This window comes from Eschscholzia californica, unplaced genomic scaffold (genome assembly GCF_041429995.1).
Source record: "Eschscholzia californica isolate CP2 unplaced genomic scaffold, dmEscCali1.0.p SCAF_3, whole genome shotgun sequence".
NCBI lineage: Eukaryota > Viridiplantae > Streptophyta > Magnoliopsida > Ranunculales > Papaveraceae > Eschscholzia > Eschscholzia californica.
In genome coordinates, this window is record NW_028238420.1 from 61235594 (window position 1) to 61249928 (window position 14335).

The window sequence follows — 14335 nt, forward strand, 5'->3', positions numbered from 1 at the left end:
TGTAAAATTCCTATTCAAGTTTTTGAAATTTGAAGGGGTAGGTTTGAAGGGCTTAATTGTCTTGATATGATGGATCTTGGACCATCTCTATTTAGGACCACTTCAAACAAATTTAGAGTTTGTACAAGTATTCTTAAGTTTTAACTTATAACAATAATATGTCATATATGAACTAACCAGTCGTGCATGTCTGACGCTCAAACAAAAGTGGCAAGTACATGCTTGAGCTCAATTCAATCGATATGGTGTTTCGAGTGGTCAGACGAGCGAGACAACCACCTGACGGAGAAAGAAACTATGTGGCTCAACTGAAAGCAACCATGTGATCACATGAAAACAAGTGGGCGGGCAAAAACCTATGGGAACTATAACTGCCAGACCCAATTCACCAAAAAGACTTCCTCAGTTTTGCACTATATTCACACATAATACTCTAGTCCTTCACAATTCACATGACCCCAAAACCAATCAGAATAGGGTTCCCACCTGGGTATTTTATTGATACAATCAGAGAGAGTAGTAGAGTTGTTTATCGTGGATCTGTCCCCCTCCATCGACTATGCTGACTATTAGGAACTTCTAAAGGCACCCCTGATCTATCCCTCAAAATTTAGGAATGGAAGTATGAAAATGTGTGCATATAACAAAATCACAAAAATGTTGTGTATATAAAATTCGTGTTGTTTCGAAATAGTGAAGTTCAGTAGGAAACACACAGGGTTCTGAATTATTAAGTAATCATGATATTGTTCTTAGCGCATTATGAATCATCCATGGAAGATTTATAGTAGCTTCTGTGACTTAAGACAAGAGTAACTCGCGTCGGTTTTCCTTGTTTTGTATTTCAAAGTGTTCTCATTGTTCAACACTTAAAGAGGTAAGTCTAAATCACTAGAGTCAATCAAAGTCGAACCGTTCCAAATCCAAATAAAACCACAAAAAATTGTATTCATATTAAAAGAAACAGTTAATTTATTCGGGGAAAAAGTGAGGCCAGCGCTTTGGGGAAAGCTAAATAGTTTCCGAGGTGTGAAGTTTTGGGTGGAAACAAAAAAAATTAGATTTTTTTATTTCCCCCAAACAACCAAATCCTTTTCAGCTTCTTCTTCCTTTCTCCGACGACTCCACCATCTCCGACGACTACAACATTTCCGGCGAACTTTTTTTTTTTTCTCCATCTCCGGCGAAGGGGAGGAGCCCCTTCGTCGGAGGTCTGGTTTGTTCTTCAAACCAGATCCCGTCTGGTTTGAAGAAACAAACCAGACGAGCTCCGGCGAAGGGGCTCCTCCCCTTCGCCGGAGACATTGAGAAGAAAGAGAGGGAGAAGAGAGAGAACTCTATGCCGACGGCACCGAGGCGTCGTCTTTAAACAGGTAGGCAGTACCGACGACATTGACGACGGAAATAAGACCGTCGGCAGAAGTACTACCGATGGTTATCTGTATTTTACTTACGGTCAGCGTAACTTAGTAATTTCCCTCCAAAATTTATGGCCGGCGGCATTTAAAATGTAATAACCGCCGGCAATAAAATCTGGAGCCAAATTTCCTACAGCTTCTTGACGGCACATGAACCGTCGGCAATAAATTTCTTGATTTTTTTAAAAATAATTTTTCTGCACCCATTGCTGTAGTAGGTGATCCAGAAACTACAACAACATAATGAATAATAACTTGTTATTTTCATCATAAACATAAATTTCAAAAGAAATTGATAACACATCGAAAGGCAAATTTATAAAGTTCAACTAATTTTTGAAGACAAAGTCAGGTCTTCAAAATTCATACTTCTTCTTCATCAATTTCAATCCCTACAAAGAAAAAGAAAGAACACACATCTTAGTATTCAATGACTTAAAAATGGAGAAGAATGAACCATATTTTACTATGATAGACATGATGAATTCTTCTTACCGCAGAGATTCAGACCATCTGCAATAGTGTTCCTTGCATTGTCTCTGCACTGTTTCCTTCAATGGAGAAGAATGAACCATATTTTACTATGATAGACATGATGAATTCTTCTTACCGCAGAGATTCAGACCATCTGCAATAGTGTTCCTTGCATTGTCTCTGCACTGTTTCCTTCATCAGGCTTGTGAATAATAACCTTCACTGATCCAGAATTTAGTGACGTCTCCTTTCCCACTGATCCTTTCCCACTGACATAGGCTTCCTGATTCCAACCAAAGTAATGGGTACAACTGGAACTCCAGTTTTTGCTGCCACACTAAATGCACCAACAAGGAAAAATATGATGAATATCTAACAATTAATATGCAGATAGTTTTCTCCAAGAAAAAAAATATGACTAACGATTGTTATGAAAAGTCACACATCCACCAAACTTTGTCTATGAACCAATCCACTTATAGTTAATTGATCCTTAGTCGGATGGTCAGAAAATTAATGAACATCTCACCTTGAAAGCACCAAGAGTTCCATCTTTACTCCGAGTTCCCTCTGGAAAGAAAAAGACAGATGCACTCTTTCTCACTAAACCCATACATCGCTAAAGACATTCCTGCATATAATTAAACATAGAAACTCGGTCGTGAAAATGAGTTCGCAAGCTATACATTGAAAGAAATGAGCATAAATATCGTTTAAGTGCCAAGGAGGAAAAGATCAATACCAATTGGCTTCTGCTTTCCATGCGCTTCAATGGGATTGTACCCAAAATATACATGGCCCACCCGATGATGTGTTGTCTTTCGGTATCGATCAAAGATTAAAACAAAAGGATGAGCTACCAACATATACACAAACAAAAAGACGACAATGAACAAAGTTACAGCATTGAAACAAATTTCCCTGATTTTGGAATCTAACTGAAACTCTGCCGAATCCAAGAAGGAAAAAGAATCAGTAAGTGAACAAGAATAAAACTTTATAAGGAATGAGGTTGCAACTTTCATATTTACCAGTTAAGGTAATAGGTAGCACCATGGGAGCCTGTTCCAGCAAGTTCAGATCTGACAACAAAATTGTTGGGGGAGCAATGCCTTTTTTGTGAATTAAACTCATAATATGGCCGAGGGGACTCAATTCTATGGTTAAAATGGGCATAGTTCACACTAGCATTTCTGATTGGAACCCCATAGATATTCATAGGAAACACTGTAGAAAGAACATTTGGTTTTGGTAGGGATCCAACCGGAGACTAACGAATGCATAGCTTCCTGAAAGTTATAAGTCCAATCTATTTCATTTAAGCTATCTAAGAAAATTTATGTGTATCACATCGATAACATTGTAATTAGTGTGAAAATGGTGCTAACACTATATGGGACTAACTATTCATCTACATGTGTATCAAGTTCAAGTGGATCACAATCTATAAAGAGTACATGATAACAACTTAAACGGTAAAAATTCAAGAGAATTTCCCATGACCACAGAGTATAATCTTAATTCCGCCAGTTGGGAATGGCTATTTAGATACAAAATCATCTTAGAATTTATATATTTCATATAGAACTTTAAGCAAACAAGGCATCTACCTAAACCTCAACAAGTTAGAAATCTTTTATTTCAAATTCTGTATGCCTATAGCTTAATAATAAAACTATCAATTGGGCAAGCAAGTAATGAATTCAATAACCCAAGTAAGCTAAAGGTAGGCACCATAATGCATCCATAAAAATTCTGAAGTCACAAACTCAATTGCATGAATCAAATAACCCTAAGAAAGAAACAAATAGATCACTTTGATATCTGAAATTAATGATTATGATCAGTAAAAATACATAAACATAGAGAGAAGAAGAAGAAGGTATACTTACAGAAGGTAAAGAAGGTATACTTAAAATGAGTACCAAACCTGCATAAAGAGGGTATTCATACAGAAGATGATGAAAATGAAATTGAAAACAAGGAAGGCTTAGATGATTTCAGTACGCCTAAAAAATCCAGAAACCCTATAAAATCCAGAAACCCCTTTTCATGCTAAGCAAGTTAGTCAATAATTATCTAAGAAGATGATGGCTTAGGCTTACCTAAGAAGAACAATCTAGAGTTGAAGATATTCCCAAAATTCGAATGGACCTCATAATAAAATCAGAGAAGAAGATCTTAATTAGAGGCTAAGAGAAACTGTGAAGGATTTCATCTAGAGAGAGAGAAGGGAACTTACCCAGATGAAGGATTTCTTATAGGACTTTCTTTTAGGGGTCGTCTGAGATGACGAGCATAAAACAAAGAGAGAGACGAGTAAAAGTACCATCACAGAGACAAAGATTTTCTTTAGGGGTTTTTTTGGTGTAAGGCCTCGCGGTTTTTTTTTTGTTTTAAGAGTTAATTCCTATATGGCCCCCTACTTTGTGACCAGCTTCCTTTATGGCCCCTTTTTTTTCGTAAATTCAAATATGACCCCCTATTTTCAAGTAAATGTCATTACTACCCTTCTTAATTCTAAATTTAAAACATTAAAAAAAAATTATTTCCACCTCACCCCTCTCTCTCTCCACCTCATCTCTCCCTACACCTCACCCCTCTCTCTCTCTCCAACTCACCTCTCTCTCTCTTTCCAACTCACCTCTTTCTTTTCCGGCAAGGTCGCCGGCCGGAAAATTTTCCGGCCGGCGACCTTCAAACCTTTAAAAAAAAAAAAAACTCTCTCCTCCCTCTCTCTCTAAAAATTTTTTTTTAAAAAAAAAATCTCTCCACTCTCTCTCTGTCTAAAAACTTCGGCGAAGGGAAACCCCCTTCGCCGGAGTTTTTAGAGAGAGAGAGAGAGTGGAGAGATTTAAAAAAAAAAATTTAGAGAGAGAGGAGAGAGATTTTTTTTTTTTAGGTGTGACGGTCGCCGGCCCGAAATTTTTCCGGTCGGCGACCTTGTCGGAGAAGAAAGAGGTGAGTTGGAGAGAGAGAGAGGTGAATTGGAGAGAGAGAGAGGGATGAGGCGTAGGGAGAGATGAGGTGGAGAGAGAGAGGGGTGAGGTGAAATAACTTTCCCTAATGGCCCCCAACTTTGTGACCAGCTTCCCGCCTGGCCCCTACTTTATAAGAAATACCCATATGGCCCCCTGCCGTTATAACACCGTTACTCTCTCTCTTCCATTTCTTTTCTCTCTCCTCCAGCATGTTTTCTCTCTTTGCCACCTGAAGGATTTATCCGTTCGGTCTGAAGGAGATGTCCTTCCGAAGGAGATGTCCTTCCGAAGGAGTGTCCTTCGACCAAGTGGCAATGCGATCAATTTGTCAGTTAGGATAACGATGACCACACGTAAAGATCATCCAGTCCGGTCCAATTAGGGGTCGTAATGCTTTGCTATAAGCCAACTACGATCGTCGGATCAAGGAGTTGATTCGCGGCTAACATAGACCGGATCCTACAACGGGTTACACATAAGAGTGGTAGCTTGATCGGAGAGAATTGACTAGACGGGAACTGGCTAAAGTTGGATGGGATTCAACTAGAAAGGCCGAAAGGGTCCGAATGGAGATTCGGGACAAGATAGAAGGAAGACTCTTTGGGCCAGCCATGAGATGGCCGACCAGAGTAAGTGGGCCGGCCATATAAGGCCCATGGTGGGCTGCCCTGGCCGGCCACACTTAAGGGGATTATCAAAATACCCCAAAATGGGTATTTTGGTAATTATCTTTTCTGTGACCCAGAAAATAGAAAACCTAATCTGAATGAGATTCTAATTAGGGTTTGTCTATATATTGGGTCAGTTGAGAACAGAAAAGGTGTGGATTTTTCTCTAAGGAAAAATATACAGCTCTCTCTCTCTCTGAATATACAACTATTGGAGAGAGAGGAATATAGAGAAAAAGCTCCCGTTCTATCAATCTAGTCAAGAAGAAGAGTTTTTCTCAACCTTCTAGTAAGTCCTAGCAGTCTGAAAGGAAGGGAGATCAAGTCTATTCACTCGGTGTCTCAAGTAGAGGAGTTACAATTGGAGCTCTCGATCTTTGCATGCGATTGGAATGGTTCGAGGGAAAAACGCGTTAAGGTATTTATCCCTCTCTAGTTCATTGATTAGTTTATGCATAACGCGTTAAGGTATTTATCCCTACACCACCTCGTTAAAACAAGCCACATCATCATCTTCACCGACAGGGTCGCCGGCCGGCCAAATTCCGGCCGGCGACTTTCAAACTTTTTTTTTCTCTCTCTCTTAAAAAAATTTTTTTTTTTTTTTTTAGATTCTCTCCTCTCTCTCTAAACTCCGGCAAAAGGGGTTTCCCTTCGCTGGAGTAGGTCGAAGTGACCTTGAACAGATGTCCCGAACTGACCTTGAATAGATCTGTTCAAGGTCGATTTCGACCTACTCCGGCGAAGGGAAACCCCCTTCGCCGGAGTTTAGAGAGAGAGGAGAGAATCTAAAAAAAAAAAAATTTTTTTTTTTTTTGAAAGAGAGAGGGAAGAGAGAGAAAAAAAAAGTTTGAATGTCGTCGGCCGGAATTTGGCCGGTCAGCGACCCTGTCGGTGAAGACGATGATGTGGCTTGTCTTAACGAGGTGGCAGAGAGAGAACATGCTGGAGGAGAGAGAAAAGAAAGTGAAGAGAGAGAGTAATGGTGTTATAACGGAAGGGGGTCATATGGGTATTTTTCGTAAAGTAGGGGGCCAGGCGGGAAGCTGGTCACAAAGTTGGGGGCCATTAGGGAAATAACCCTAAAAATGTAAACTTGAGCTATCTATTCATATGTGTCACTCACTAACAAAAGAATGTAGTTTAAAAAATTAGAAACAAATAACTTCACTTTTCAGAGGGCAACAACTCCCAACTAGCTATTTGAGAGTGTACCATTAAAAAAATCAGAAGTGATCACTCTATATAAAAATGTAAACTCTAAATTTTAGGGAAGCGCGAGGTCTTCCGCCAAAACAAAAATATCCAGCCAAACTATCACCGACACGCACATAAACCCGTCGGTAACTGATCACTCACGACGAAAAAGACCACCGTCGACAACACAGTCGGCAAAAGGTAAACAAGGGATGTGAACGGAGGTGACCTATGCCGACGGCTTTATGGAAATTCCGTCGGCTATAAGCATTAGTACCGACGAAAGGTTTGAACACCGTCGGTATGTGGCGTCGGCAATAACCGTGATTTTTGTAGTGAATTTGGGACGAGTCTTGATTAGTTTCAACTTTATGCCTATGCTTTCTGGGGATGGAAGCTCTGGCGAGATGCATCATTGGTTTCCTGGCGAGCAACTCAGGTGAATTGGCAAAGTTAATAACATTAGTTTCCTTTATCTTTCACACAAAAGAAAAAATAGACAGAAATCAGAAAATAAAAGAACTAAAAGATCGCGATTATGTAAGAATTAAAAAATCAGTAGATATCTAAAGTAGGCTAGGAGTAAAAAGGCATTATTTGATTGAAAGGGTATTTCGCCTATGGTCCAATCTTGTCTTCCAGCTGATCCATCGATCCTACGAAACCAACTGATCGAAAAGGGAGATCTTCGAGCGGGATTCCTCACTCAAGGCTTTTTTTTTTCCTATTTTGCGGCCTAAGATACCAATTCGGTTGTTAGAGCCTTTACTTTATTCCATATGTCCCCTTGACGTGAAGTATTGACAACATTTGATCGAATTCTTTCTGATGGGTGCTCATGTGGAAATATTGGAAGTGGAAAAGATAGTCGACTAGACGAATTTCACTTCTCCTCCTCTTTTCCAAAAGGAATAATTGCAAATTTAGATACATTGCCTCTGTAAATGATAGGCTCACTATTCTTATTCCTACGAGAAAATCCAATGACAAATAGAATTTGGGGGTCGTATTTGCTGATACAAAAGTAAGTTATTGTTTGTCTTTCTTTTTTTAATCTGAAATCACGGTAAGGTTGAATTGACTCTAATTTTGCAGAAGGTCTGCTTTTCGCTTATTTGTAATGTTAGAATCATTTATTTAAAGATTATTTCCCTAATGGCCCCCAACTTTGTGACCAGCTTCCCGCCTGGACACCTACTTTACGAGAAATACCTATATGGCCCCCTTCCGTTATAACACCGTTACCCTCTTTCTTCCATTTCTTTTCTCTCTCTTCCAACATGTTTTCTCTCTCTGCCACCTCGTTACAACCAGCCAACTCATCATCTTCTCTGGGAAGGTCGCCGGCCGACCAATGTTGCTTTCTGTTATCTGTCGGTAGGATGGTACCGACAAGTTATATTATACATCGGTTCTATCTCTCCGAACATTTGAGTTAGGCGTCGGTTTCATGTTACCGAAGAAAAGCATAACACGTTAATGATCGATTTCAAAATGTTGTACGAAATGCGACCCCCTCTGCTTTGAAAAACCTCTTGTGACTCTTCTTTTCGACTATAAACGATGGAATTGTCCGGGTCAAGGGTTTTGACCAAAATGTGAGTGTAAGTGATAAGTGGGTATTTTTGGGTAAAAATGAGGTATAAATTGTGAGTGTAGATAACGGTGAGTGTATATAATATTTTCCTATATCTAGAGAAGTCTCTCAAGGCCAGCCCATAAGTGTGCAAAATGAAGCCTATAAGTATATATACAAGGCAGCCCGGCTTAAATTTGTGATGTTGCGTGGGCTGCTGAGAGGGGGGCGGATTGGGCTGCCGTTTGTTGCTGCTTGGCGCCTCAAAAGATGGGTCGTGAGAAACTGCTACCGCCGACCCCACGTAAGACACTGACTGGTCAGAAAAAGAAAGGTGGTCAATACGCGGACAACCGTTTTTCTTATATGGACAACTATCTTATGTGGACAACGCAAAAAAAAAAAATTTTATATGGACATCAGTTTCTAAGGGGACAACTCTCTATTATTTTCACTCAAGTCCTCTTAGAACAGATGTATTATTTGATGACCTCTCTCTTTCTCCATAAACCCTAGGTTAGTTTAGTCTTCATCTCTTCTATTGCTTGTTCTTCATCATCACCCAGATTTCTAGAGAGAGAAACTCCTTGGAGAAGCATTGGTGGTTATGGCATCAAACAAAGGCAAGGGAGTTGTTGTAGAATCTCCCCAAAGACAAAGGTTAGAACCTTAAAACTCTAAAACCAACCATTAAGAAGAAGATGGTACTGAGGCAGAGAAAATTAAAGAAGATGTGGAAGACGAAGATGGATCTGTTGGTTCCGACTCTGAAAACGATGGTAAAGAGGAAGATGAAAAATATGGCATAATAGAACATCAGTTGCGACGAAAATCTGGCATAATTAGAAAACTTGCCAGATTTTCGTCGCAACTTAGCTTCTGTTATGCAATATTTTCGTCGGTTTTCTCCGAAAATACGGCATAACAGAAGCTAAGTTGCTACGAAAATCTGGAAAATTGTCCGATTTTGCCAGATTTTCTTCGCAAGTTATGTTCTGTTTTACCTCATCAATGTCATTAATGCCTATTATAGAAACGCCCGGAAAAACTTCTTCAGGTGCAGATTGAGGGATTTTGTCTTCTTCATCCATCTAGGATTTGATAAAAAAAATGGTAGAAACTACAGTTTACTTTTAGTAGAAGTGAAGAAAGAAGAATAAGACTAAGAAGAGATTTTGTCTTCTTCATCCATCTAGGGTTTGATAAAAAAAATGGTAGAAACTACAGTTTACTTTTAGTAGAAGTGAAGAAAGAAGAATAAGACTAAGAAGAGATTTTGTCTTCTTCATCCATCTAGGGTTTGATAAAAAAAATGGTAGAAACTACAGTTTACTTTTAGTAGAAGTGAAGAAAGAAGAATAAGACTAAGAAGAAGGAAGAAGATGAAGAAGAAGAAGACAGTTTAGGTTTTCAATCTTTAACTATTATTTTTGTTTGTAGTCTACAAGTTACTAATTATTAGTAATTAAGACTTTATGGAGTTGTCCCCTTATTGAATCAAAGTCAACTAAGTCAAGAGTAATTGACTCGCATCGGGCCCGAAAATAGTTGTCCATATAAAAAAAACGGTTGTCCGCGTATTGGCCACCAAAAGAAAGTACACTAAGGTTGTGTTTGTTTTTTTAAGTGTGTCTGAATCTGAATTAGCTGAATCTGAATTAGCTGAACTGAAATTGGCTGAATCTGAAATATCTAAATTTTTTACAAGTCAGATGTTTGTTTTTCAAATCTGAATAATTAAGTCTGAAACAATATTTTGACATTTATACCCTCGTCATATATTTAACCCACAGAAACCCTAATCTCTAAATTTCTTATTCTCTTTCCTGCTCTCTCTTTCTACACAACTGTTGCTGCCTCTCTTTCTCCTTCTGTCTCTCCCTCCCTCCCGTCTCCCCTCTCTCTGTAGACGAATGAGAAAGTGCAAATCTCTGGTCTAATCTCGAAACCCTAATTGACCCACACTCTTTCCAATCTGCTCTCATAATCTTCTTAGGCGATTACTGTGATCGAGGTCCAGATACTCGAAAAGTAATTGCTTTCTTAATCTCTCTACCCTCTAGATACCCAAATCAAACCCATGTTTTCCTATGTGGGAATCATGATCTTGCATTTGGTGCTTTTATTCATCTTCTTCCACCACCACCTGATGGTTCTTCATTTTCAGAGACGTGGAAGGAATTCGATCATAATGAAGAGAGAGAAGGTTGGTTTAAAGGAGTTGGGTATGAAAATATGCATCTTCAAGGAAGAAGATGGGCTGGTTTTATTAAAGAAAAATTCAATAAGGCTAAAGGGATGGATTATAAAGGTTCCATTTATGATGCAAGACCCACTTTTGAATCTTATGGTGTTTCACACGGCGATGCAAGGTTCCTATTTTAATTTTTTTTTTGTGTTGTTAGTTTGTTTTGTGATGAAAGTTTAGGGTTATGTAGTGGTGGTATATCTGTGATCCGAGGTGGTGGTGGTGGTGGTGGTGGCATATTTGTGACCAGAAGTAGTGGTATATTTGTGATCAGAGGTGGTGTATGGCGGTGGTGGCGGTGGTGGCGGTGGCATATTTGTGACCAGAAGTGGTGGTGGTGGCATATTTGTGACCAGAAGTGGTGGTGGTGGTATTATTCGTGATCAGAGGTGTTGGCGGCGACGGTATGTGGTGGCTGAGTAGTGATGAAAGTTCAGAAGTGTTAAATAGAATAAGAGGGCAGAAAGGTCATTTCAAACTTTTCAGAACTTGGACCCTTATTTCAGACTTGTTTTAAAGTCTGAAATAAGGTTGTTCTTATTCAGCCAATTCAGACAAAAATTTAATTCAGATAGATTTTCAGATTTTCGTAAATTAAAAATCAAACAACTGAAATCTGAATTGGGTTCTAATTCAGATTTCAGATCTGAAAAAATAAAAAAACAAACAGCACCTAAGATTTTTCAAATCCTAATTAGATCGTGTAGAGTGTGCCCTAGGGTTTTTGTGACAGATCTATTTATTAAGATAAGGCCTGTTCATCCAACGGGTTCAAAACTCAAGAGGAAGAAACCCTTGTTTCCTTGTGTGCGTCTGTTCGTATTAACACCTAGTGCCTCTCCTCCTGTCAAGATGAAGAAGACGAGAGATTTTCCCTCTCCTGTTAAATTTGGTCTCAACACCAACAACAAATTCAAGAAGAAGAAGAAGAAGAACAGAGGAGGAGGTAAGTTTATTAATTCAGATCCTTGTTCTATTTCTACTAGTAATAATTATAAAAGTGGTATTTTTATTGATGGAGATTCAGTAGTACATGAGATACTAACCAGATTACCAGTTAAATCACTATTTCGTTTCAAATCTGTCTGTAAACTATGGGATTCTGTAATTGGAAAAGATCGAAACTTTATTGATTTACACCTTAACCGATCAAAATCACGTAAACCTAGTCTCCTTATCATCCCTTCCGAATCCCCTCCCAGTTACCCAGGACAAAGTTACATACGTCAGGGACGCATCGTCCGTGATCGATATCCTTTGAATCAGTTATTTATGACAGCTGATTTGATTGAAGAAGGAAGAGGAGGAGCATCCATTAACACTACAACGGATCCGTATAACCGTAGTTTCGATACAATTTTAAACCCTGTTAATGGTTTGATTTGCTTCATCGACTCTCAGGTGCACAATGCTGTTCAAATTTACAATATAAGTACCCAAAAACGATCTCAATTGATTGAGTATCCCAAGAAAGGTGAGAAAACTTTGTATGGATCAAAGAATCAGTTTGGATTTGATCCTGCCACTAATGAGCACAAATTAGTTTGTCTCCGACGCTTGTCATCTCGAAAGCGTCGTGTTGTTTGTTATGTTTTGACTCTTGGAAATGGCGTTCGAGGTAGAGATGATAATACCCAACTTAATGAATGGAGAAGGATAGACGAAGTTCCACCACAATCAGTGAAAAATCCTTCTGTTTATGTGAATGGTTCAATATATTGGAGCACTGAAGAACTTAATGAGGGTGGAAAATCATGGATAAGAGAAAATCGGCCTGTATTTATAGTTGCATTTGATGTTGGAAGTGAGAAGTTTAGAACTATTCAAGTCCCTGATTTTATTCTTGATCAACCTAGGGAAAATTGTAAACATGAACTTTCACATGAAAATATTGATTTATTAGAAGTAGACGGACGTCTAGCTCTTCAAATAAAAATGAATAGTTATTTCATAAAGTTATGGATATTTAATGATGAAAAAATAGAGAATATGACATCAAGTAGCCAACAAAATTGGACCGAATTAACCATAAGCTTACCTTTTAGTTGGGGGAAAGGTAGATTTGTTCGGCTTCATTCAGTACTTGATATGATAATCTTAACAACCCATTTAGAGGAGTGGGATACTTACCGTAGAGTAAAGCAGAAGAAATCTTTCTCTTTTTATTCTTACAATTGGAAGAAGAAGGATGCCCTTGAGAAGTTTGAAATTAGTGGAATCCCAACTGATACGTGCTCTATAAAGCTACTTACGAAATTTGATGGAAGTCTTTTGTCTCTTCCAACTTGAGCAATATTCCACATCCCATCTTGAACTTAAAAAGAAGCAAGATTGCAAGAAATATTTTAAGAAGAAGAAAGGCCATGCATCTCTATTACTTTGATTGGAAAAAAGAAATATATTGAGCTGAGTTCGAAAAATCGGAGGAATCCTTTATTGGGCACCGATTCCAAATTTGTATTCCTCTCTTCTATTTATAACGTTGCGCAAAGTACTTCGCACGTTCCAAACATGAACCGTTTGAAGTATAAAAAAAAAGACTTGTTCTTACAATTATTTTTGCTATTAAGTTATATAGTTTTGATGTTTGCTATTAAGTTATATCGTTGTGGGAGATTCTAGTGATGGTATTGTTGCAAAATTATGTTATTGGCATTCTTTATTTGGATTCTAGAGGAGTCTTTGAAATTTTTGTAATCATAACGATTGAGACCAAATTAGTAAGTTGAGCTTTGATTTACATCAACATTATTATGAATTACCACTACCAAACCCATGATGTGATCCAAGTCAGTGAAGCCATTATTGGATTGAAAGGTTAATTGCCCTCTTTACCAACAAGAATAACACCCAATTTAGATTAGATACAGTGCCTCTCTGTCAATGATAGGCTTATGCTTATTCGTACGAGAATTTCCAATCAGAGATTGAATTTGTGTCTCATTTGCTCCTATGAGAAGATTCAATGGCAAATGGAAGGGGATCTATTTGCTCCTATAAAAAGATGTAGTGACAAATGAAATTGGGGTAGAATTTGCTGACCCAAAAGTTACTTTTTTTTTGTTCCTTTATCTGTAATCTAACTGGAAGGTTGAATTGACTTTAGTTTTTCAGACGGTCTGTTTTTCTCTTGTAACGTTTGAATCATTTATTTAACCAACTGAGTATGATTTACTCCATTTAGTTCATATGAAGACAACAATAAAAGGAAAAAAAAAATCACCGTTTATGACATGCTTCTCAATATTTAGTCTACATGAAGTTTAGAGAAAGAGCATAATAACGTTCAAGAGGGATGTGTGTATATAAGGAATCACACCACCTAGGGCACCTAAATGGGTTCCAAACAAATATTATATGCAAATACATCTGTAGTTATTTCCCCCAAGTCCTGAAAGATGTCCGCAGATAACAAAATCATAAAAATGTCGTGTATATGTAGTTCATGTTGTTTGAAATAGTAAAGTTCATTAGGAAATATACTGGGTTCTGAATTATTTATTAAGTAACCATGATATTGTTCTTAGTGCATTATGAATCATCCGTGGAGGATTTATAGTAGCTTATGTGACTTGAATGGTTGATCAATTTATAGTAGCTTCATATGAAATATTGAACCCTCTTGTCTCTTGGCTTCAACGGTTACAAATTGTTCCAAAATGAACAAACACGTCTTTGATATGTTCCACTTATTTGGTCCCTAGTCCTTGATATGTTCCTCTTATTTGGTTCCTATAAACAACTCAAATCAACTCCAATTTTGAGTCCATCTT

The 14335-nt window shown here is 38.1% G+C and overlaps 1 protein-coding gene and 1 long non-coding RNA gene across 2 annotated transcripts; one reads left to right on the forward strand and one right to left on the reverse strand.

Annotated features, from left to right (window-relative positions):
* Nucleotides 1-1659: 1659 nt before the first annotated feature.
* On the reverse strand, nucleotides 1660-4122 carry LOC147552822 (uncharacterized). Its single transcript, XR_015238145.1, has 6 exons — nucleotides 3998-4122; nucleotides 3785-3822; nucleotides 2635-2710; nucleotides 2422-2523; nucleotides 1914-2229; nucleotides 1660-1810 (listed from the first exon to the last, which is right to left on the reverse strand). It is a non-coding gene; the product is annotated as an uncharacterized LOC147552822 (long non-coding RNA).
* A 7292-nt stretch (nucleotides 4123-11414) lies between these two features.
* Nucleotides 11415-12851, forward strand: LOC147552823 (putative F-box protein At1g32420). Its single transcript, XM_086668657.1, has one exon. It carries the CDS (start codon nucleotides 11415-11417, stop codon nucleotides 12849-12851), a length of 1437 nt encoding a protein of 478 aa, XP_086524783.1.
* Nucleotides 12852-14335: the final 1484 nt, after the last annotated feature.